The sequence below is a fragment of the Aulonocara stuartgranti genome, assembly GCF_965226115.1.
Source record: "Aulonocara stuartgranti genome assembly, chromosome: 15".
Taxonomy (NCBI): Eukaryota; Metazoa; Chordata; class Actinopteri; order Cichliformes; family Cichlidae; genus Aulonocara; species Aulonocara stuartgranti.
In genome coordinates, this window is record NC_138951.1 from 25,769,761 (window position 1) to 25,794,787 (window position 25,027).

General features: G+C 43.7%; 1 protein-coding gene across 1 annotated transcript in view; it reads right to left on the reverse strand.

Moving 5' to 3' along the window:
* The window catches only part of nmbr (neuromedin B receptor), an 82,014-nt gene that overhangs the window by 37,518 nt on the left and 19,469 nt on the right, over window positions 1–25,027 (reverse strand). The window contains exons 2-3 of the mRNA XM_082507052.1: window positions 14,802–14,943; window positions 4,817–5,032 (exon numbers count right to left, since the gene is read on the reverse strand). Of these exons, the coding sequence (XP_082363178.1) occupies window positions 4,817–5,032; window positions 14,802–14,943 (358 nt within the window). The remainder of the gene's footprint in view (window positions 1–4,816; window positions 5,033–14,801; window positions 14,944–25,027) is intronic.

The window sequence follows — 25,027 nt, forward strand, 5'->3', positions numbered from 1 at the left end:
GTGATTTGGTACAATATAAATAAAACTGAAATTAATAAATACAAATCAAATGTCATTTGCAGAATCGGCTGGTAAGACAGATTTATTGGTATTTTCTGAGTCGTGTTTGACCAATCATGTTTGAGCAGGTTTTGGCTTCTTGCAGGTGGACAGTCTGTGTGAAGAGCAAAAGGCTGAGCACAGGTATTTAAGCTTATCCACCCTCGCTCTCTCCACTCCTTGCATGCTAATCTTCCCACCCATCTCCCTCTCATTCACACACACAGTACAGGGAGTGCAGAATTGAATATGAATGAATGAATGAATGAATATGAATGAATATTCTTTATTGTCATTGTCACAGGTACAATGAAATTGAAAGATGTCTCTGGTCAGTGCAACATCACAAAAGATAAATACTTAAAAACTATAATTAAATACTTAAAAACTATAATGATAGGATATAAAAGATAGAAATACATATAAAATACAGTATTCTCATACCGTAGATACACCCAAGCAATCCAGGCCTAAGGCCCCATACAGACACTCAACATACGACCTAGTTGATATATCACTCAAACAATCAATCACTCAATCAATTTGTTAGCGCATCCAACAAAACATGTCTGAAAGCATTCCAACATCAAGGGCACAAATGACAACAGGGGCAATGAAAGTCATCTACTTTTAGTAGCATTGAGACATGATATTGCAATTGGGTAGAAACTGTGTTTGAGTCTGTTAGTCCTTGTGTATGTTGTTCTATACCGTTTACCTGAAGGCAGCAGTTCGAACATGGAGTGTCCAGGGTGTGAGGTGTCCTTTATGATGTTATGGGCTCTTTTGAGGCAGCGGGAACTGTGTAGGTCTTTCAGTTTGAGGAGAGGGCAGCCGATTGTCCTTTGGGCAGCGTTGATTACTCCCTGGAGTGCTTTCCTCTGAGCCACTGTGCAGCTAGCGTACCATATACCTATGCAGTACGTTAGTATGCTTTCGATGGAGGCTCTGTAGAAAGACACCAGCAGTCTCTGTGTGATGTTGTTCTTCCTAAGCACTCTCAGAAAGTACAGTCTCTGTTGTGTCTTTTTCAGTAGCTCAGAGGTATTCACACTCCAGGATAGGTTTCCCTCTATGCTGACTCCCAAGAAGCGGAAGTCTGCCACCCTCTCCACACAGTCGTCGCTGATGATTAGTGGTTGGATTTCTGTCTTGTGTCTTCTGTAGTCAATTATGAGTTCTTTGGTCTTTTTCGTGTTTAGGAGAAGGTTGTTATCCTTGCACCATGAAGACAGCCGCTCCACCTCATCTCTGTAGGCAGACTCATCTCCCCCAGATATGAGCCCCACCACAGTAGTGTCATCTGCGAACTTTACAATGGCGTTGCTCTGGTGGGCGGGGGTGCAGTCGTGTGTATAAAGCGAGTAGAGCAGTGGACTAAGCACGCAGCCCTGTGGCGACCCAGTGCTTAGATTTAGGGCTGGAGATGTGTAACATCCCACTCTCACTCTCTGTCTGCGGTCGGTGAGGAAGCTATTGATCCACTTACAGGTGCTGTGAGGAAGCCCTAGGTCTTTTAGCTTGGCGTCCAGTTTGTATGGAAGAATGGTGTTAAATGCCGAGCTATAATCCACAAAGAGCATACGCACATAGCTTCCTTGCCTCTCCAGATGTGTTAATGCTACATTGAGTGCTGTTGCTATGGCGTCCTCTGTCGATCGGTTTGCTCTGTAGGCAAACTGGTGTGGGTCAAGGCTGCTGGGTAGGGCTGCTGTGATGTGGTAACGCACAAGTTTCTCAAAGCACTTCATCACCACCGGGGTTAGTGCCACTGGTCTATAGTCATTTAGGCTAGAGATATGAGATTTCTTGGGCAAGGGTATTATGGTGGAGGTCTTGAGGCAGGGTGGGACGTTTGACTGTTCAAGGGATTATTAGGCAAATGAGTATTTTGTCCACATCATCCTCTTCATGCATGTTGTCTTACTCCAAGCTGTATAGGCTCAAAAGCCTACTACCAATTAAGCATATTAGGTGATGTGCAACTTTGTAATGAGAAGGGGTGTGGTCTAATGACATCAACACCCTATATCAGGTGTGCATAATTATTAGGCAACGTCCTTTCCTTTGGCAAAATGGGTCAAAAGAAGGACTTGACAGGCTCAGAAAAATCAAAAATAGTGAGATATCTTGCAGAGGGATGCAGCAGTCTCAAAATTGCAAAGCTTCTGAAGCGTGATCATCGAACAATCAAGCGTTTCATTCAAAATAGTCAACAGGGTCGCAAGAAGCGTGTGGAAAAACCAAGGCGCAAAATAACTGCCCATGAACTGAGAAAAGTCAAGCGTGCAGCTGCCAAGATGCCACTTGCCACCAGTTTGGCCATATTTCAGAGCTGCAACATCACTGGAGTGCCCAAAAGCACAAGGTGTGCAATACTCAGAGACATGGCCAAGGTAAGAAAGGCTGAAAGACGACCACCACTGAACAAGACACACAAGCTGAAACGTCAAGACTGGGCCAAGAAATATCTCAAGACTGGTTTTTCTAAGGTTTTATGGACTGATGAAATGAGAGTGAGTCTTGATCATCAAAGATGAGCTTGTGGGGCCTTTTCGGGTTGAGGATGGAGTCAAGCTCAACTCCCAGTCCTACTGCCAGTTTCTGGAAGACACCTTCTTCAAGCAGTGGTACAGGAAGAAGTCTGCATCCTTCAAGAAAAACATGATTTTCATGCAGGACAATGCTCCATCACACGCGTCCAAGTACTCCACAGCGTGGCTGGCAAGAAAGGGTATAAAAGAAGAAAAACTAATGACATGGCCTCCTTGTTCACCTGATCTGAACCCCATTGAGAACCTGTGGTCCATCATCAAATGTGAGATTTACAAGGAGGGAAAACAGTACACCTCTCTGAACAGTGTCTGGGAGGCTGTGGTTGCTGCTGCACGCAATGTTGATGGTGACCAGATCAAAACACTGACAGAATCCATGGATGGCAGGCTTTTGAGTGTCCTTGCAGAGAAAGGTGGCTATATTGGTCGCTGATTTGTTTTTGTTTTGTTTTTGAATGTCAGAAATGTATATTTGTGAATGTGGAGATGTTATATTGGTTTCACTGGTAAAAATAAATAGTTGAAATGGGTATATATTTGTTTTTTGTTAAGTTGCCTAATAATTATGCACAGTAATAGTCACCTGCACACACAGATATCCCCCTAAAATAGCTAAAACTAAAAACAAACTAAAAACTACTTCCAAAAACATTCAGCTTTGATATTAAAGAGTTTTTTGGGTTCATTGAGAACATGGTTGTTGTTCAATAATAAAATTATTCCTCAAAAATACAACTTGCCTAATAATTCTGCACTCCCTGTATTCTGGCTTGGTTCCACTGTAATTCATTACTCCTCTCAAACTAAAAATCACTGGCTATAATTTTGTGTTGATTTATTTACTTATTTGTTTTTCCTTTTTATGAAACTAGATTTATAGTATGACTACAAACAAAAATGAGCAGAGGGAGCACAAATTCTTAGCCTTTATATCAGCTTGCAACACCAATCCTGCTGAACACGCATTGCTCCCAGAGACAAAGTCATTAGTCTGAGCTCAGTGGGATCTCAGACCAAGTCTGAGGCCAGTCACTGTCACGTCTCAGGCTAAGTTTTAACAACCACAGTTCAGATCCAGAGTGAGGCGAATCAAGTTGAGCGGAAGTTAAATGTGATTAGAAAAATGCAAAGTCGAGAGAGATCTGAGACATTGAGAAACTCTGATTACAGAAACACAAACTGAGTGAAAGCAGCATGTAGTCTGAAGTATGCATGAGATACACACATTTCTGTCACACATTATACCTTTATAAACTCCAGTTTGTGTGTTTAGTCTGATGTAGTTTCTTTGAAACGTCCATTTCTGTCACTTGAAATGAGTGAAACCTTCACAGTGACTCCAGGTAAAGTCTTACTGAGAAGAGAAAAAGTCAACATTAAGCGCGTCAGAGCTGCCGGAGTTTGATCTGAATGTTTTTGTCCAGTCAAATCTCCAAAGAACAAAACAAACCTTGTCTCAGGCTCTGTCAGCTCTGTCAGTGGTTCTGCAATGCTAACAGCTCTACTCACGGTGTGACTGACTGCACTCAGCACAGACAGTTCACGGAAAATAAAAGACTTACAGATGGCGCATAGAATCAGGCTTTTAATGTGGAAAACCTCCAGGAAGTGTCGGTTCCGACTGATGGCTGGAAAGACAGGAAGTAAAAACTTTTCTTTTCAAGAGAAACTCAGAGTGGTGAGTATGACCAGACTCTGATTGCATCAGAGTGATGAAGAACATTAAACTGGACTTTCCATCAGCACTGATTATTGTCAGCATATGCTCTGGAGACACAGCAGGGACTCCCAGCTCTGCCACTCCTTCACCGAGTGTGTACACCTGATCTGACCTGCTGCCGGTTGGGCTTTAATAATTCAGCCTTCCCCTCCGCCTGATCTCTCCTCCATCTGTGAAGATCAAGCTTGTGTAAAGTGATTACTCATTTCGGCTGGCGCAGGCCCTGCGCCGAGCCTCCCTCATGACCAAGCTGTTTACCGAGGCCTCCAAAGCTGCCGAGAACGGGAGGTGTGGGTGCAAAAAGCATCACGTCCGAGTCGATCTCACCTAAACATAACTACAGAAGCTTTATCTCCCCCAAGATTCACAAATCACAGGAGGCTATTAACTCACTTTGCTCCTGCGTGACTTCACAGCTTTATGTTTTCTTTGTGGTCCAGAGAAATTCTCCATGGCACAACGTGACACTCATTCACTCATTCACTCATCATCCAGCAGTCACCTGTCTCTTGGTGTGCTCGCTGACTTCCCCCGGCATGTCATGGGCACTCTTGATGAGCGTGCGGGCAATGTGGTAGTAGTACACAGAGATGATGGCCAGAGGGATGAGGAAGTAAACCAGGAAGATCATCACTGCGTGGATCTTAGGATGCATCTGATTGGACAGCGGGTAGGGCACGCAGTTCACAAAGGTGACATTTGTGTTGTCCCTGTGACCCTGAGAGGAAACAAGGAGAGGAAATTAGGAAAGGAGAGAGGACAAAGAGGAGACAGCAAGGAAAAGAGAGGAGTGGAAAGGAAATAGAACAGAAAGTGTTTTTGTTCTTAGACACATTAAGATGAATAATATGTCCGAGAAGTGCTGAAGGAAGAATGACGAAATGAAACAAGGAGATGGAGAGGAGGATGTAGAAAAGTATTCAGTGTGATGAAGACGAGGGAGGAGAAATAAAAAGGGAACAGATAAACAGAGAAAGAAAATCAGTGAAGAGAAATGAAGCAAGAAGGAAACAAATAACAAATACAGGATGGGAGGGGGCAGAATGAAAACCAGAAACTCGTTTCCAACAGCGTGGACGCAGCAGGTACACAAACTAAATGTTTCCTCTGACAGAGGAAACGCAGCACGTTAATATTCTATAAATCGCTCAGAAACAACGATCCTGGTTGTTTTGTGTCACCCTGCGTGAGATTGCCCTAATACGTTTCTTACATCAGCGAGCAGAGACATTTCATCAGCTCTCGTCATCCACCATCCCAGCACGAAAACGCAGCAGATCGATGCCCAGCCTGTGGCCACTGGGGCAAGGGGGGAGTGTGAAGACGTGTTCGGGTAAAGGAGGGGAACATGGACTGTAAAGTGAAACGTTTACCACATTATTCTGCAGCGTTTTACCCTCCAATGACATTGCACATTTCTCTCCAGAGGGTCTGATGCTGAGGCCAGTGCAGAATTTTCTAATACTTGTACTAGTACTTCACTAGCTGGGACCACATCCTCAGTAACGATAAGCGATGAACTATGAACTGGTGCTGCGGTTTGAAGGCCTCAAAGGGGACTGGCAGCGGCTCCCGGGCCGGGCAGATCCCCATAGAGCTTGAGAATGTGACGTCATTCAGGGGTAAAACCGCAAAGGATTCTGGGAACTCGTGGCAAGAGGTACTAGCGCACGCAGGCTTTCAATTGAAATTACATTACACAGCGATAAAAAGAAACACAAAAAATGTCAAGAAGCTGCAATAGCTGGTCGCATGACAGCCACTGGAAGCCGACGGGTAAAGAGATCGGTTGTTATCGGATTACGTCGTTGAAGAGAAATTGTTTGAGCCATGTTTCCGAAGTAACAAAGAGGCGACGGATGGCCTGGATTGCAGCCATTCAAAGACCAAATATAACGTCCCAGAACCCTCCAGCTCACAGGTTAGTCTGCTCCAAGCATTTACACAAAGGTAAGTGTTTTGTAGTAGTTAATACTAGGGGTGCAACGATATTCGTATCGATATTGAACCGTTCGATACAGTGCTTTCGGTTCGGTACGCATATGTATCGAACAATACAAAATTTGTAATTTATTTTATCAACTTTCCTTCTGACGATGCTGTCTGTGTTGAGCGCTCAGTGAATCTGCGTTCGACTACTCCGCCTAGGGTCAACAGTGCAGCCTAGGCGGAGTAGTCGAACGCAGATTCACTGAGCGCTCAACACAGACAGCATCGTCAGAAGGAAGAGCGCAGGGCAAGCTAGCGAGACAGAAGTTAAGCTCTCCTTACAACATGGACCTCCCCCACCCTCATTCAGATCTGGCGTTTGGAATTATTTTGGTTTTCATGTGACGTATGACCCTGAAGGTAAGCGAGTCATGGACTAAAGTAAAACAGTATGTTGGATGTGCCATGCAATGCTCAATTACATGGGTGGGAACTAGTGTGTTAGCGCAGTTAGCTCGTTAACGTGTTGGCCGTCTAGCCCCATGCACGGGGCGATCGGCGGTAGCTCGTTAACGGAGATTTGCCGTGTTGTGGCGTTAAGGTCATTTCAACGAGATTAACCTGAAAGCACTAGTGGGAACACAACGAATATGACTGCACATTTACGCCGACATCATCCTAGTGCAAAGACAAAAACAACAAGCATGCTACTAACTTTAGCCGAGTCATTTAGACAGCTGTTTAATATGCTGCTGAGAATATAGCCCAGAAGAAGCGGATAGTATAGCTTTTATTTTGGAAAGAGACATTTCTCTGTAATAAACTCTCTTTTCCAAAGATGAGTGATTCCTCAATCAGATACAGGGCTCGCAATATCGCTAGCCCAACGTCCTGGAGCTAGCGATTTTTTCCAGTCGGGCTACCAAAATCTATCTCTGCCCTGCCCGTCGGGCTATTGTAGGAAGGAAAAATATATGTCAATGCTTTTGCATTCTTTCGGAAATGTAGCTGGGTAATTATGTCATTGGCATCGGTGAGCCACTGTCAATATGTGACATATTGAATTTGCGCATAATTGAATTTGCGCTTGTTTTTTTTGCTTTCACTTTGCAATCGTGCGAACTGTGTATAGAGAGCGACAGCACTGATCTGTGAGTGATGATAATTTGTGCACCAATTCCTCTGACATCGTCTTATCAATCGTTAGCTTACTGTGCAAACATGACAAGTGAAATCTCCCGCAGCAAGCTTAAACATGTGAGAGGTTGATCGCGCAGAGAATCGCTGAGCTTATGTGAGTGCGTGTGTAAAAGCAGCAGGATTTATATTTGACTACGATGACCTGGATGACTGAGAACCTTCACAGACAGATATATATTTCAGTTCTGCTGAGCCAAATAAGACAGGTCAGGGTGAAGAAGTGACAGCCAAAGAAAAGCTTACCACAAAACGGAGAAGTTATGACAAATCAGACTATAAGGCAAAAAGAAAGTGCAGCTTTATGGTTTCATGGACAAAAGAATTTCTGTGGCTGCAATATGACGAGCTAAATAACCAGGGCTGCACATAAGTGGTCCGCAGGTGCGCATTCGCTGTCAAAATAAAAAACACGCACAAGGGTTAGGGCTAAATTTAAAAACTGTACTTTTGAGTTAAAATATATATTTATAATTTTAATAAATGACAAATTAAAAATGCATGAACATTTTTTTTGTATCGAAAAAATATCGAACCGTGACACCAAAGTATCGAACCGAACCGAACCGTGAATTTTGTGTATCGTTGCACCCCTAGTTAATACGTCATTTTTCTTAACATAATTGGTGATATAGGTTACAAGCAAGTCTGGCGCTGAACAGAAATTGTCGCGTTATGCTCCTTTGTTTATTGTGCATAAATAGTGAATTGTCCTGACACAATATTGTGTTTCGCTTCTGTTATTATGGTACATTGACAAAAACATATACTTTTATTCCCAGGATAAAACAGTTGTTTTGTATCACTAATTGCCCAGTACGATTACAGCATACAATATTATTGTCACTGCTACATTTCTGTAACACGTACCAGAAATTATTTCCACTACTAATTAATTACCATTGAGCTCAAAGGTCCTATTAATAAACGGTTAACGAATGTGTATTTATGAAGACGATTTGTGAGACTGGTAAACTTATGATATGTACGATGGTCTTTCGTTCTACACGGTGCATTTCAAGGTCCTGTCCCATCCGTCGGTAAACTGTACCTGGGCTTGTTGCAGTGACCTGAAGTTACTAAACTTCATGAGTGTCATGGCTAGACGGTCCTCACTGATCGTCTTGCGAATTTGTTGTGGTGTTTGTGTGTACTGTGTCGTGTTCTCCTCTCCATCCTGGGCATGTGTTTTTCTGCTGGAACATGTACTTCCGGAAGCCGTGGCACGGAACGGCAGTTGACCGGAGGGGAGTGTCCTAAGCTAGAATCATCGCACCTGTGCAGAATTACCTTGCCAGCGCAGACCTATTTAACGGGGCGGTTGAGTCACAACCAACGCTGGAACGTTGAACTAAACCGGGTAGCGTAGTCATGATTAGCATACCCGGTTTGTGAAGGAGAGGACGTTTTCGTTATTGAGCGTGTGTTTTTTCTCATCTGCCTCCAGGGTTCAAGGATTGGAGGAGGAGCCGGCACCAGGAGTTGTTGTGGATTATTACTGCACTGTCACCGTGAGGAGAGGTCGCCGTATCACTGCACTGCCCTTTTTGGATTATAGACTCGAACTGTTAACTCACCTTTTCACTGTAAATAAATCCACTGTCATTCTGCAAGGAGTCTCGCACCTGAGTCCTTTAATCCAATTCACCATGACAGAACGTTCCAGCCAAGTGGACTCAGCGGACTCGGCACCTTGGCGGCGCGAGCTGTCGCTCCAGGCGGCGCTACTAGAACGCCATGAGAACATGTTACAACATTTCTCTAAGGAGCAATCAGCGCTAATCCAGGTTGTGACAGAGCTAAAAGGTATGTTGCTATCTCCACCTGGAGCTGCTGGGGGGCCTTTACCAGTGCCACCTCCGATCAACGTCGCTGCTGCTTGCCCACTGCCCCCCTCCCCTCCTCCGCCACAGTGTGAACATTTGTTGCCAGTCCCAGAAAAATTTTCCGGAGATTTGGACAAGAGTAGGGGATTTTTAATGCAGTGTGCCCTCACGTTTAGGCAGCAGCCTCAGGCTTACGCCACTGATTGTTCTAAAATCACCCTGATGGTGGAGCTGTTGACAGGTCGAGCCTTGCAGTGGGCACAAGCGGTCCTAAACTCCCAGCCTCAGATTTCCTACACTGATTTTTTTAGCAAATTTCGAAGTGTTTTTGATAAAGGAACTAACCCTGACAGTGCGGCACATAGGATGTTTGTTTTGAAACAGGGCCGGAGGAGTGTCGCTGACTTTTCGGTGGATTTCTGGATTCTTGCTGAGGAGACTGGTTGGGAGGAAACGGCGCTCCGGGGAGCTTTCTTGAACAGTCTGAACGAGGGACTGAAGCGTGAGTTGGCTTCCAAAGAATTGCCTAAAACCTTGAGTGCATTGATTAACTTATGTATTAAGTTGGACGATCACCTTCGGGAGTTCAGCAAGCGGACACCGGGAGGCGCTGGGTGGCGGACTGGATTACCGGCCCTGGAGTGGAAGGGGACGGACCCGCGGTCAGCGGAAGAGGAGGAGCAGCCGATGCAGTTAGGCGGAGCACGGTTGAGCTCCACAGATTGGAGGAAGAGACGCCAGACGGGTGAGTGTTTTGCATGTGGAAAGAAGGGACATTTTGCTGACGCATGCCCCTCTCGGGGAAACGACCAGGCCCGTCAGTAGCTGTGGGAGTACTGACGGGTGCGACCATGAACATTGCTCCCCATCTGAGTTGTTCTGCTAAGTTGGTTTTTCAATCTCACACTCACCAGTGCCGTGCATTAGTGGACTCTGGAGCTGAACAAAATTTTTTGGATGAATCGCTCGCTAGGCAGTTGGGCTTCCCCGCGGTTCCTCTCCGGGAGCCTCTTCAGGTTTCAGCTCTTAACGGCAGCCCGTTAGCGGCAATAACCCATCGCACTGTCGATCTGACTTTAGTTCTTTCTGGTAACCATGTTGAGAGAGTTTCCCTGTTTCTGTTTAAAGCCCCCGGCACCCCATTGGTCTTGGGGTTCCCATGGCTCAAACAGCACAATCCGCAGATTGACTGGGCTCAGGGACGCGTGATAGGCTGGAGCGAGTGGTGCCATGAACATTGTTTACGTGCAGCGGTGCCCAGTTTAGTGCCCCTAAATCCGGCAGCTCAGGTGAAGGCACCCGATCTCTCAGCCGTCCCTCCAGAGTACCACGACCTGGCTCAAGTATTCAGCAAAGACCTAGCAGTGTCTCTCCCGCCTCATCGCCCTTATGATTGCGGGATAGATCTGCACCCTGGCGCCCCATTACCCACCAGCCGGCTTTACAGCATCTCAAAGCCTGAACGTGAGACGATGGAGCGCTACATTACAGACTCTCTCGCTGCCGGCTTAATTCGCCCATCTACATCCCCTCTGGGGGCTGGATTCTTCTTTGTACAGAAGAAGGACAGGTCTCTCCGCCCCTGTATTGATTTTCGGGGCCTGAACAAGATCACCGTCAAGAACAGATATCCCCTCCCTCTTCTTGTCTCAGCGTTTGAACTACTCCAAGGGGCGACTATCTTCTCCAAACTCGATCTCCGTAATGCATACCACCTGGTTCGTGTTCGTGAGGGGGATGAATGGAAGACGGCGTTTAACACCCATTTGGGGCACTTTGAATATCTGGTCATGCCATTCGGACTCACCAACGCCCCCGCTGTCTTCCAAGCAATGGTTAATGATGTGCTGCGTGACTTTATTAATCATTTTGTGTTTGTCTATTTAGACGACATTCTCATCTTCTCTAAGACTCGAGCCGAACATGTGAAACAGGTGCGACTGGTGCTGCAGCGTCTGCTGGAAAATCGACTTTTCGTCAAGGGTGAGAAATGCCAGTTTCATGTTCAGTCTGTGCCGTTTTTGGGGTTTATTGTGGAGGAGGGGCGGCTACGAGCCGATCCTGCTAAGGTGAAGGCAGTGGTGGAGTGGCCCGAACCCAAGACGCGTCGAGAACTGCAAAGGTTTATTGGGTTCGCCAACTTTTACAGGAGGTTCATCAGGAACTTTAGCCAGGTGGTTTCTCCCCTCACACAACTCACTTCTCCCAAACTGCCCTTTCTATGGTCTAGTTCCGCGCAGCAGGCATTTGCTCGTTTGAAACAACTGTTTTCCTCTGCTCCCATTTTGATCCAGGCTGACCTCACCCGACCATTTGTGGTGGAGGTGGACGCATCGGATTCGGGGGTGGGGGCCGTTCTCTCCCAGCGGGTGGGTGGCAAGCTGCATCCATGTGCCTACTTCTCTCGACGGCTGACCCAAGCGGAACAGAATTACGACGTGGGCGATCGGGAGCTCCTCGCCATCAAGCTGGCCCTGGAGGAATGGAGGCACTGGTTGGAGGGAAGTGAACACCCCGTTGTGGTTTGGACGGACCATAAGAACTTGGCGTATATCCAGGCAGCTAAGCGTCTTAACGCACGTCAAGCCAGGTGGGCCCTGTTCTTTACATGTTTCAATATCACTATAACCTACAGACCAGGATCACGCAACACGAAACCCGATGCTCTCTCACGCCAATTTGCACCACACACGGATGACGGAGAGAAGCAGAGACCCATTCTGCCCGCCACATGCGGTCCGGGGCAAGGTTATACACTGGGCCCATACAGCAAAGTTCTCCTGCCACCCTGGTAAGAACCGCACCGTGAGTTTCCTGCGACGTTTGTTTTGGTGGCCCTCTCTTCTCAGGGATGTTCGGGACTACGTTGCGGCCTGCCCTACCTGCGCTCGCAATAAGACCCCCAGTGCCCCCCAGGCCGGTCTCTTGCACCTTCTGCCAGTCCCCAAGCGCCCCTGGTCGCATGTTGCTTTGGATTTTGTCACTGGTCTACCGTCGTCATCAGGTAACACGACCATACTAACTGTTGTAGATCGTTTTTCCAAGGCGGCGCACTTTGTGGCGTTGCCCAAACTCCCGACTGCCTTAGAGACGGCTCGGCTCCTTACCGAGCATGTTTTTCGGTTACATGGGATTCCACAAGACATTGTTTCTGATCGGGGCCCCCAGTTTACTTCCCGGGTCTGGAGGGCGTTTTGTTCAGGACTAGGGGCCTGTGTGAGTTTGTCTTCAGGTTTTCATCCTCAGACGAACGGTCAGGCGGAGAGGGCGAATCAGGAGTTGGAAACCATGTTACGCTGTGTGGTTTCCTCGAACCAATCCACCTGGAGTGACCAGTTGGCTTGGATTGAGTACGCCCACAATTCCAGCACGTCGGCAGCCACTGGTGTGTCTCCGTTTGAAGCGTCGCTGGGGTACCAGCCACCATTACTTGCCATCACTGAAGGTGAGCTGGCCGTTCCCTCTGTTCAGCATCATATGAGACGCTGCAGGCGGGCGTGGCGCGCCACCAGGGCGGCTCTGTTGAGGACGACGGCGCAGAATAAGAGGTTGGCCGATCGTCGCCGCACTCCGGCCCCTGCCTATCGTGTTGGACAGCAGGTGTGGCTCTCTTCCAGGTATATTCCCTTACGAACTGAATCCAAGAAGTTGGCCCCGCGTTTTATTGGGCCCTTTTCGATCCAAGCTGTGTTGAATCCGGTGTCTGTTTGTTTGGCCCTTCCTCGCAACATGAGGATTCATAATGTGTTTCATGTTTCCCAGGTGAAACCGGTCCGGACCAGCCCTTTGTGCCCGCCTTCCAGGCCCCCGCCACCCGCCCGGGTTGTTGCCGGCGCTCCTGCTTATGCCATCACGCGGATTATGGATGCCAGGCGTCGCGGTAGGGGCTTCCAGTTTTTGGTGGATTGGGAGGGGTATGGTCCGGAAGAGCGTGCTTGGGTGCCGCGGTCTGCGATTCTGGATGATGCTATGGTGAAGGAATTCTGCCGCCGGCACCCTGACAAATTTGGTCGGTCGCCGGGAGGCTCCCGTTAATGGGGGGGTACTGTCATGGCTAGACGGTCCTCACTGATCGTCTTGCCAATTTGTTGTGGTGTTTGTGTGTACTGTGTCGTGTTCTCCTCTCCATCCTGGGCATGTGTTTTTCTGCTGGAACATGTACTTCCGGAAGCCGTGGCACGGAACGGCAGTTGACCGGAGGGGAGTGTCCTAAGCTAGAATCATCGCACCTGTGCAGAATTACCTTGCCAGCGCAGACCTATTTAACGGGGCGGTTGAGTCACAACCAACGCTGGAACGTTGAACTAAACCGGGTATCGTAGTCATGATTAGCATACCCGGTTTGTGAAGGAGAGGACGTTTTCGTTATTGAGCGTGTGTTTTTTCTCGTCTGCCTCCAGGGTTCAAGGATTGGAGGAGGAGCCGGCACCAGGAGTTGTTGTGGATTATTACTGCACTGTCACTGTGAGGAGAGGTCGCCGTATCACTGCACTGCCCTTTTTGGATTATAGACTCGAACTGTTAACTCACCTTTTCACTGTAAATAAATCCACTGTCATTCTGCAAGGAGTCTCGCACCTGAGTCCTTTAATCCAATTCACCATGACAATGAGTGTATGCACTCACTCCAAGAACCGTATAATTATAAATATGAGTGTGGTGAAAGTTGGGCAGCACGCTAACGTATTTTGTCCACTCTGTGTGCTCGTACGGGTCTAACCCTTTCACTCGATTGATTTTTTCCTCGTATCTTTTCTTTGACTTTTCATAAAGTCTGTCTTTGTACGGACCGGCATTGTTCTCCTTTGTTGTGTACATAACTTTTTTGGGGCACAAAGATAAAGCAAGACGGTATTGGAACCGGAGAATGAACGTTTTGCGGTGCTGCAAATGCTTGCGTTTGATGCGGTACTTGGATTGTTTTGCCACGAGTTCCCGGCATGCAATGCGCGAAAGTCACGTGGTCTGTCAAACTCTATGTATTAACGAGAAGTGAAAGAAGGAAAATGAGAAGAGAAGGGAAAAAAAAGGGGGGGCATGAATATATATATAGCCTGAGGCCGGAAGGGGCGTGAATGAGGCGTGGTCCCGCTCCTGAAATTGATGATGATAGGTGGTGGTTCAGGAGCATTCAGACCCGCACTAGCAGACACAGAGATAGTTTCTACCCACAAGCCATCAGGCTTTTGGACTGCTGACATTCTGCACACACTATTACACACTCACTACAACTACTGGACTCTACACACACTGTCACTTTAACCACTTTAAAATCCTCACTGCGCAAGTTTTTTTTCACAAAATGTAAATACCAAATAACTGTCTTAAATTCTCTTAATATTTTATAGTTTAGTATTTTGTTATTTGTTGCTGTAGTTGTAGTTGTTGTCGCCTTGTTCATGTAAAGCTGAGGAGAATGAGCCAAAGAATTTCGTTACGGGTAAATGTGGCTACACTGTTTATCTGTATATGACAATAAAACTTGAAACTTATAATACTAGTACTGTTTGCAGGAGTTGATGTACGTTATGGTACCTGCATGGAGACGACTTGGGAGAAAATAGCCTCAGGAACAGCCAGCAGGACGGAAAGCAGCCAGATAGAAACAGCTTTCAGACACGTCCAGAAGACAGCGCTGGATGTCTGGATGTCCATGGGGTTTACTATGGCCTTATACCTGCAAGGGATGGGGGAAATGTCAGTAAAACGTTTATGGAATAAAACAATAAGAACATGATAAAACACTTTACATGTACCCAGGTAACAAAAACAGTTAACTTATTTAAAATCTTATGTGAAAGAAAAACATTTACAGCCCAGTTCACACTTTAAAACGGGCACAAGCTGCTCTTCATTGTGGACACTGATGAAACATCAGGGTAACAGCAGCAAACTTAAAGTCTTACACTTTCTCCACAAGTAGCTCGCTCCCTCACTGCTCCTCTCCAGTCTTTTCATTCTTCCCATTTTCAGCTACCTGATTCCTCACACCTTCCAAACTCCCCTCATTCCAATGATGCAGTAATTGTCCATGTAATTGTAACATGCCCAGCCATCCAGCTAAGGAAATCGCACAAAGTTGATTCTGTTCATCTGGACGTAGCATTTTCAGCGGGAGAAACATTTTGTCTCTCATCCAAGTGACTTCTTCAGTCTCAAGACTGCAGAACACAACATTTTCAGTCATTTGTAGATTTATGTTTAGCATCAATAACTTTTAGATTTGTTTTCTGTGTGATTTTCAGTCCATCACATCACTGTGGACGAATTCAAGCTCACTTTTCTGTGGCATTATGTTAAAACACACCTAAACACTCCAGATCAGCAAACTGCAAAAACATTTACAGTTTTACTTATGCCTGTTAAGGATCAACTAACCAAATGCATTTACAGGTATTTGCTCCCTCCTTACAGTAAGGGTTTCTTTGTCTACACAGAGACAAAGAAACTGAAAACTGTTTTCACATAGCTGTATGTCTCAGTCTCTGCACACAGGGATGAAGAAACATGGAGATTTGCTTTTGTAGTCATAACAGCTAAAATATTCATACTTTAAGGCTTGTTTGAAGGGTGGGAATTTATTTAAATGACTGTAAACATCAACTAAATAATTCAGGGGTTAACTCTGTTTGCTGTGTAGCTGCTGGTTGGAGGAATGATGTCAAATGTTTAAGTTGGTGTTCATTTTATCCAACTTCCAAAGGACAATGTGAGACATCTGCAGGCGTTTTCATTGGCTTCTGGTGTCTGACAGCATTATCTCAATGATAATCACATACTCCTGGCTCTCTGTTATCATATACCTGCTGCAGCTTCGGTGTCCTTTCCTCTCTGATCAGCTGCCAGGTTTTGCCTCCCTGCCTGTTTCTTGACTTTTCTCCTGCCCTTTTGCTCCACTCCCTTCTGATTCCTGCCACTCTCACACTGACTGAAGCTCATCCACTCACTTTGCCCCTCGGTCATTTCTACCTGTTTTTAAAAGTAGTTTCAACTTCCTATCTGCCGCTGTCATGCATTTGATGACTGCACTGCACAGACAGATTAACATCCCAGTGAAACTGGAAGATAATAACGTTAAGAGAGATGCACCTCATCTGAACAATGAAATGAACTCTTATCAGTCTAAGATGCAAATAATATAATTTGACCTACTGTTCACTTCTAAATATTTACAACCCTCAGATAGATATAGATATATAGATATATATACTTTATTTTTTTACATTTCACACTTTCTACACATCAGTATTTACCTCTTCAACCTCTTTGATGAGAACATATTCATCAGAAAGAACTCATAGTGATAATTAAGATTAGCCACTGCAATATTGTTAGACCTCATCATTATAATGCTGAGGATGGTCAGGTCTCATATCAGGCACACTTTACAATTACTAACAATCTGTTTTAGAATGCAACACCAAAATCAAGAGTAAAACTGTGTTCCAATAAGGGCAACAAGATTAGACCCGTTAGTGCTACAACACCTAGGCTCAGAGTTACAAATCATCTATGAATGAAGACAAATATGAACTCACAGTACTGAGTGAACAATCAGCTAAAGAAAATCCACACAGGAGCTCAAAAGACTACCAAAACAAAACAGGAAGTGAGGAACTATAACTAACCAGGACAGTGCAGACACATGAAAACACTTAACCCTCCTGCCATCCTTTAAAAAACTCACACCCATCACCCTAGGGACCATTCTCAGCCACGCCATAAAAAGACCATATATCCATATTTTATTCCACTTTAAATTAGCCAACCTTGTAAAACTACTTCTCCCTGAAATATTCATGTAAAGTTTTAATTATATTTTCGTTGTTTTAACCCTTCAAATCCCAGTGTTATTACATGAGCGCCCTGTGTTATAAGCCCCAAAAAACAAAAAACGAAACTAAATATTTCCACAAAAAACCAGTTGAAGTAATATGTGATTGTCATTATAAGTAGGCCTTTAGATGGACCAAAGATTGGCACCAACATACATTTTGACCTGCCATTATTTTTTTTGCATTTTTTTTGCAATTTAAAAATTAAAACTTCAAGGCCCTGAGTCTTCATTGACATCCAAGAAAAGAAAAAATAAAATCATATGATGATAATTTGGGGTTGAAAAATAGCGTTTATAATGGAAGTCAATGGGCAGAAAATGGTCCCCAGGGTGATGGGTGTGGGGATTTCTGCTGCTCAGCCATTTTAGGCTGATTTAAGGAATTCACACTGGAATATTAACATTGACAGGTAAAAACTATCCTGTGGCAAGTTTGGTTATATTCCACTGAACACAGTGGAAATGGCAGCCATTTAACACATAGCAGTGGCACAAAAAGGTCCCAAGAAGGCAGGAAGGTTAACATAGGCAAAATGACAGAATAGAGACACACAAAGAACTTGACACTTAAAGACAAAGAGTGCATCACAATCAAAAGCAAACACAAGCAACAAACACATAGGAGCATTAACACCACACCCATTAGAGACAGTTAAAATGTTAAAATATGTTCAACAAAGAGTGTATTTCTTTCCTTGGTATGTTTAATCAGAGTGTTATAGCTAAACATGTAATGAAGGCTAAAGAAAAAGGACAATAAACACAATGCTTTTTCATTTAAATGTATTTATATTCTCTATCCGCTACTTTCATATGTGCATCAGATAAACTGTTGATGACGCTCCTTGTGTGACATTAAAACCTTCCACAAGAAGAGATCACTTAAAGAAAACATGTGCTCAACACAAATCTTGTAACTTTTGTTTTTATGCTTATCAAGATATTCCAGCTTTTCCACATCAGCAAAGCATTAAAACGTCTTTCATATTCTATTTGAAAATGGTCATAAAACAGCTGGAAACAGAGCTAATGCAAGCACAATGACGCATACTTCCTCCGTGCGGTGCCTGTAAAGAGTCTCCCTCTATTGAAGCAAACAATGCTGAAAAAAATGGGCTCATTGCTGAAGGTAAGCGGTACCCCCGACCCTGTTAGTCTTCATCAAACTCATACAAACACAGGTGAAGCACTTTGCAGCAGGTCTGAAGAGTACACCTCCAATGGTGTATTGCTTCCCTGTGCAGTAGAAGCAGTTTAGTCCAACCTGTGGCCGTGAGGAGGAAGTCCAACAGTGGATGCGAGGGACTGAAGGATTCAGCCCTGAAATGATTTTGTATTATTCTGCAAAATGAACAGAATACTAAAAAAAACTATTTAACTATTTCTATGAAAACACAATTTCAAATTAGACATCAAGGTCCTGCCACTGTGCAAAGACTACAAATCATTACTGCATTAACCATTGATCACACTTCATATTTTCGCACTGAATGCAAACATAAATCATTTAATAACCACATCATTTTCTTTTGCTGGCATTAGTGGCTCCAGTCTCTTTGTTACTTAATGAGAAACCACATCATCCATCGGGTGGCAGGGGAGGGGACGCAATAGTACTTTGTCACACTAATCACAATTATTCTTTATGTGTAATCGTGGAGCTGAATTTTAAATTCCTCATTAGGCCAAGCAGATCAGTCATTCAGCTGACAGGGACACAGCAATTTTTTTTTTGACACTGTAATTTTTATTGATAGTTTTGTCACAGTTTAAACATAAACATGTATTGCATTACAGGAGAAATAACCATGCAAGCACACAGTCAAAACAAACAGAACTAAAGCAAACAAAAGGTGTGGGTGCCAATTCTAATCAACTACCGTATGCATGCCTGCCTTTACTCCGCAGCATACATACTCCAGCTTATATACGTACTTTTATACGGGCATGCATCAATAGATATACAGAGTTATAGACCTTAAATGTTTTGTTCTTTTTCTTGGTGCCATAAAATGTCCACTTCTCCCACTTAGCAACGAAAATATCTTCCTTTAATCTGAAAATGTAAGTCATTTTTTCCATTGCATAGATTTCTCCAACAATATTTAACCAGTCTTTTGAAGAAGGCGGATCCAGTTTGTACGGGACACAGCAATTTATACCAGTGACCAACAGCCATGCGTTATTTCTCTCTAGCTGGATGAGGACGGCTGTTAGTTTTGATAGAGTTCTATGAGACTGCTGACTTTAGGTGGGGAAAATACAAATAAGCAAAACACATCTACAGAGAAACAAGAAGTGGAAGAAGTTCCACTTTATATCACCACGTTCTGTGCTTTCTCTGCATCAAAGTTAAACTTTTTTGTTTTTAACATGTGTTGATGATGCTATTTTGATAGCCCTTCTTGAAGCACAGGTTTGCATTAACTTTGCCACACTGAGTTGGTTTTAATTTTCATCATTATCTGAAATCTGTGGTGTACCCCAAGGTTCAATTTTTGATTGATTATTTTGATTTCTCTTGACACTAGTTGTCTTTGGAAATTGATCTAACATCCCATCGCATTCCCTGCTATGCAGAGGACAAAGGGATCCTTTTGTTTTAGCTTGTCCCTGGATTATCACCTGCTGAAATAGTGAAAAGAAATTGTGAAATGCTGTCTGAGGCATTTAGAGGTTATATCAGATGTCACTTTGATCTGTCCCATTAAGACCACCCTTGTCCACTAGTTTGATAGCATAAAGTTAAATAACAATTTTTTTAATAGTTTCATTTGACCTGAAAGGAGCTGCTCTGTCTTCCTTCCTCCAATTAAAAAACATTATCGATAAGTTGCTTTAACCCACCAAGGTGAAAAGAGTCAGCTTTTATTTTCTTGAGGTTACAATACTGCAGTTCATGCCACACATTTCCTGTAGGTTTTTAGAAACGATTTTCAGATTTTACTGATAACTTCTAAAGCATGTCTGAGTCCTGCCTAAAACTATAGGGCTAAAATGTTGAACCTGTGAACCAGTTTGCCTCAAATCAGTCTGGAATATTAGCAAGGTTGGTTAGCAATATCTATCAACTGAACACTTGCATCATACAGACAGACACTGGCACATTAATGCTACGTAACAGAAATAACATCCAGAAAATTCACTCATTAAAACTCCAGCAAGCAGTATTTGCCAAACAAACAGCATTAATACAGTACAGTGACTTCAATTAGCTAAATTAAACAGCCGCACCTGTTAGCTCAAACCTTAGACCTTAGCAAAAGTAAAATAAGAGATTTTTGTCATGATACGCTATGTAGCAGACAGGAAAGGATAGCTTAATTGCTAGAACTCACAGAAAATACAAAGCAAAACTGAGCCAGACATGCATCTTTTGAGCCAAAAGAAACACCCCCAGAGGAGTGCACCATGAAGAAAAACAAAGACCTTTGGAAAACTGAGGCATTAAATAGACACATGAGGTAGTTAGAAAGAAAGGACACACTGGGGAAAATGAGACACAGCTGAACAGAATCTAACAAGACAGGGGGACAAAATAAAACAGGGACACTTTACCTACTGAGCTATCCCTGTCCTTCACAGAAAGCCCACTGCAGCACATGAAAGAAAATGTTAAAAGACTTTCTGTAAAATAATAAAGAAATGACACAAGATATTTTTAGAAATGGTAAGAAATAGTGTGCAACAAGTAAATTCTTTGTTTTCCTTGTTTAATCACTGACTTTGTCTGCATCGGATTTACACTGATATTTATTTCCGAGTATCCGCAATTTAGACTTTTCCGCGGTGTATGATTCCAGCTTTTGGCGTACTGCTGTCATTCTGGAAATCATTGATTATTTTCTTAGTATTAATCACATTAAGGTCAACAAGTTTTCATTACACCACCTGAGCAGTGCAGGCAGAACACCACTATGACCTCACGGTGAACCCTGAAGAGGAGACTGCATGGCCATCAGAAAATGGCCAAGAAGTTTTGTATAAGCTGTGAGACCAGTTTTCCCGTGCTTCACTCGCGTACGTCAGTTTGAAGAGGAAAAAGAACTCCACGGGACTCCGATGTGAAAAGATGTAACAAAAATTTTTTTCCACAGTTTGCATCTTACAGGAGTGGTCAGGTTTAACTTATCCTCAACAAAATAACCTACTACGGTAGGAAAACCGTGTGGCTCTGTTCTACCCTGCTGCCGCCTATAGCTTATGCCGTGTTAACTCTTTTTCTCTCTCCCCCCTCCCGCACCACATGCCCTAATTTGCATACATCCGTGATGCCCGGATTTTACTATAAGCACGAGTCTTTAAGGCACATGTAATCATGGTACTACGTAACCAAACCAACACAGCAATAAAATAATTTTAGTTCCACCATAAACATGCATTTACTTCCTAAATTATTAATTACACAAACAAGCTTAACAACAGCGAAATATAAATACTAAAACATATGAACTATCTTAACTTGGCTCCCACAAGTTTGTAGCTATCCGTGTAGATCAGGGGTTGGGACCTCCAGGCCTCAAGAGCCAGTGTCCTGCAGGTTTTTAAACAACACCCTGGGTCAACACTCCTGAATCAAAATATTAGTTCATTACCAAGCCTCTGGAGAACTTCAAGGCATGCTGAGGAGGTCATTTAGCCATTTAAATCAGCTGTGTTGGATCAAGGACACATCTAAAATCTGCAGGACACCGGCCCTTGAGGCCTGGAGTTCCCCACCCCTGGTGTAGATGATAGAGGCAGAGGAGAAGGAACACAGGCTTGTGGAAAGCCACAGACAACCAGTTACAGAAACCTGCTGAATGCTATCAGTTAAAAAGTGTAATATATTCGATCCACAGGGGCTTTATCTGCAAATCAAAATGCTCATGTGAGATTTTGGTTTTCCAAGATGCTTATGTGCTCTGTCTAGAATGACAAACAAACTGCAGTGGATCTAATCTGACATCAATCATGAACAACCTCATCTTTTATGATTATGACTCATTCGAGGTGTGAGAGGCTCCCTCAGCCTGGAAACATTATTTAAGAAGTCGGATCTTTTTAAAAATGAGGAAAAAAAGAATTAAATGTGTTTGTCAGGTCAGCATCATCCACAGCATGTAAAGAAATGGATTCCCTTGTTTTACAAAAGCACTGGTTTATGGATGCCATTCATTTTATTCCCTGCCGAGCTGCTCTGCGCTCACCGCTAAAGTATCGTTTTTCAGTTTTATTTCGATATGGATTTTTGGCCTTTCTGGTTTCATTCCTCTCTTCTCTCAAGACAGGAGCAGGAGTATGAAAGAAAACTTTTTGGCTCCTCTCTGCAGTTAAAATCTGTCCAGGGGGGGGGGGGGGGGGACTCTCTCCTGCTTCTGTACAAAATCATCTCTACAAAGATGCTGCACTAAGTCTCTGTCCTGCTGTTGCTTGTGTTAAACTGTCAGAATGTTAATAAAAAGCAGACTTTTTCCAGAGCTGGTGTCACTGTGACCCCGTCCAGCATGTCACAGATTTGCGTTGTGACTCGGTACAGTTTCATATTCAGGACTCAAACCTGGTCTCTCTCCCCTGCTGTACATTCAGTGACTGACAGACGGGCTCAGGGGGATTTTGGACTGGTCTGCACAAAGATTCATTCATGGACCTCACACTCACCCATAAACCTTACATCATATCACTGTAGCGCACTTCATGTTTTATTAATGCAATCATTTATTTTTTATTTATGTCATATAGGAGCTCAGAGTTTAAAGCCGTGTCCCCAGGCTGAATAAGCTGGATGGCAAAAAATGGATATAAAGTACAAGATGATGCAGATGTATTTAGGATGGTTAAAATGGGGGTGCACAGATGTAACCCAAACAGAAAACATAGTTTTAGTGTGAGAAGAAGTGAGAGAATCATCTTCTGCTCTCAGGGTAGATCGTGACACAAGTTGCCCTTTTTTGAAAGTCTTAATTTGGGTGTCCAAATACAACATTTTTGGGCCATATACGCAGACGCCGTGTGCTCTGTTAGGATGTGAAATTGAATCTAAAATCTTTATTTCTTGTCTCAGGGCAAGTTTGACATCCAACATGAAATCACAAAGTATTCGGTGCCAGAAATCAGCGTGAGACCCATCTGGAAGCTTTCCGGGCATGTCAGATCGTCAATGTGAGATCAGCCAAAATTTAATCATGTTTGGTTTTTGATTTCCGTTCTGAAGTCTCCTCCCACTCGTTTTCAAGTCTTCATGTGGGACGGTCTTTGTATTTTGTTCCTTATTCTGCTTTTCAGGATTAGCTTCCATTTAGGTTTTTCAATTTCTGTTTTCAAGAGTAAGACCTCATGTTTCTTGAATAATTACCATTATTTGAGTAATGCTGGCTCTATAGCGACAGCTCTATGTCCTCAGTTGTTATTCCAGCGTTCCCGTGGCTCTCTGTGTATTGTGTCTGAGTTTTCTTGTCCTTGTTAAGTTTGGTCCTCTTATTTCCTGTTTTACTTACTTTTACTTGTTGTCAATTTCTCCCATGCCCTGTCTTGATTTTTACTTTCTATCTATTCATTTCCTTGATTGTGTTCAGTTGCCCCTTGTTTCCCTGCTGTTTTCAACTCTCCTGATTAGCCCTCAGAGTGTATAAATAGTCCTGTCTCTTCTTGTTCTTTGTCAGAGCATCTGTTTACCTGCCTTCATCGGCGGCCTGGCTAATCACTGAAATGCTAGATTTTTCCTTGTTGCTTGACTTTCCATCAACTTAATAAAAGGTCCATTTTTTGTTACTTTCTGCCTGACTTTTAGAGTCCTGAGTTTGGGCCCTCAACCTGCAATTCACAACATCATCCCAGCAGGACAGATGCTTTTCTAAAGTCTGGCTTTTATCCAGTGACTGTGAACAACAGAAGCTGTCATCACAGGTCACCTGCAGCAAAGTTCAACTCAGCTAAAGATGATTCTCAGAGTTTCTGCTGGTGTTATTTTTCAGTTTCATGCAGAGGAGAATATGATAGTTTCACCTGAGTCTCACAAGTATACTGTGACTCAAAGAGATGTGAAGATCTATGGATATATCCATGCTGATGCAAAAAGATAATTACCAGACAGAAGAGTGGCTTCATTATCAGTGCAGTGTTTTAACATAGTTTATTTGTTTCATTTCCTCTCTCTATTAACACATCCCACCAAAACTGCCGTGCTTCTGCAGATTTAGTTTGTTGGGATCAGATCACTCTAATTAAAAATAAGTATATTTAGTGGCTGGACTACATATTTTTCTAGGTTATCCTCTGACAGGGGTCATCGTCCATAAAACCAATAAAACAGAGCTTTTAGTGGTAAATCATCTTTTCCTAAACCTTTAAAGAAGGATTGACTGTTGCATGCTCAGTCATTCAAGTAAAGAAACCCCATCAACGTCTAAAATGTCAGAGAACAAGACACCAATAAAGCAACTGTAGTGAGAACTGTGTTTGTTAACTTACTGAAACCTTTTGGAATAAACTTTTTGAAAAATCTCCAGAGAGCAGTTATGTGTCCCTCAAACACAGACCAAAACACCACAATGTAATTTCCAGGAAAACAGGTTGTGTAATTATGAGTCAACTCCACTGCAGAGTACAATATCAACAATGTCTGATTTAATTTCTGCTTTAGAAGATAAAAACAAACTGAGTGGGAACCTTCAGCATTTATCTCAGTTGTTTATACAGAACAAGTCTGAAGAGACTCTCACGCTACCAGCGACCTTCTGCTTCTGAAACCCTTCATTCATCACATCTGCTGGATTCATACCTGCTTCATGTTATTCTAAACTTTAATCTATTGAGATTGACACAATGCTTCACATTCATTTACGTCAGGAAGCTGTTGTTGGTAAGAGCAGTGTGGTGGTGCAGTTTCAAGTTGAGAAATGACTTGAGAGGCGCTCAGTGCATCACACTGTGAAGCAAACAGATT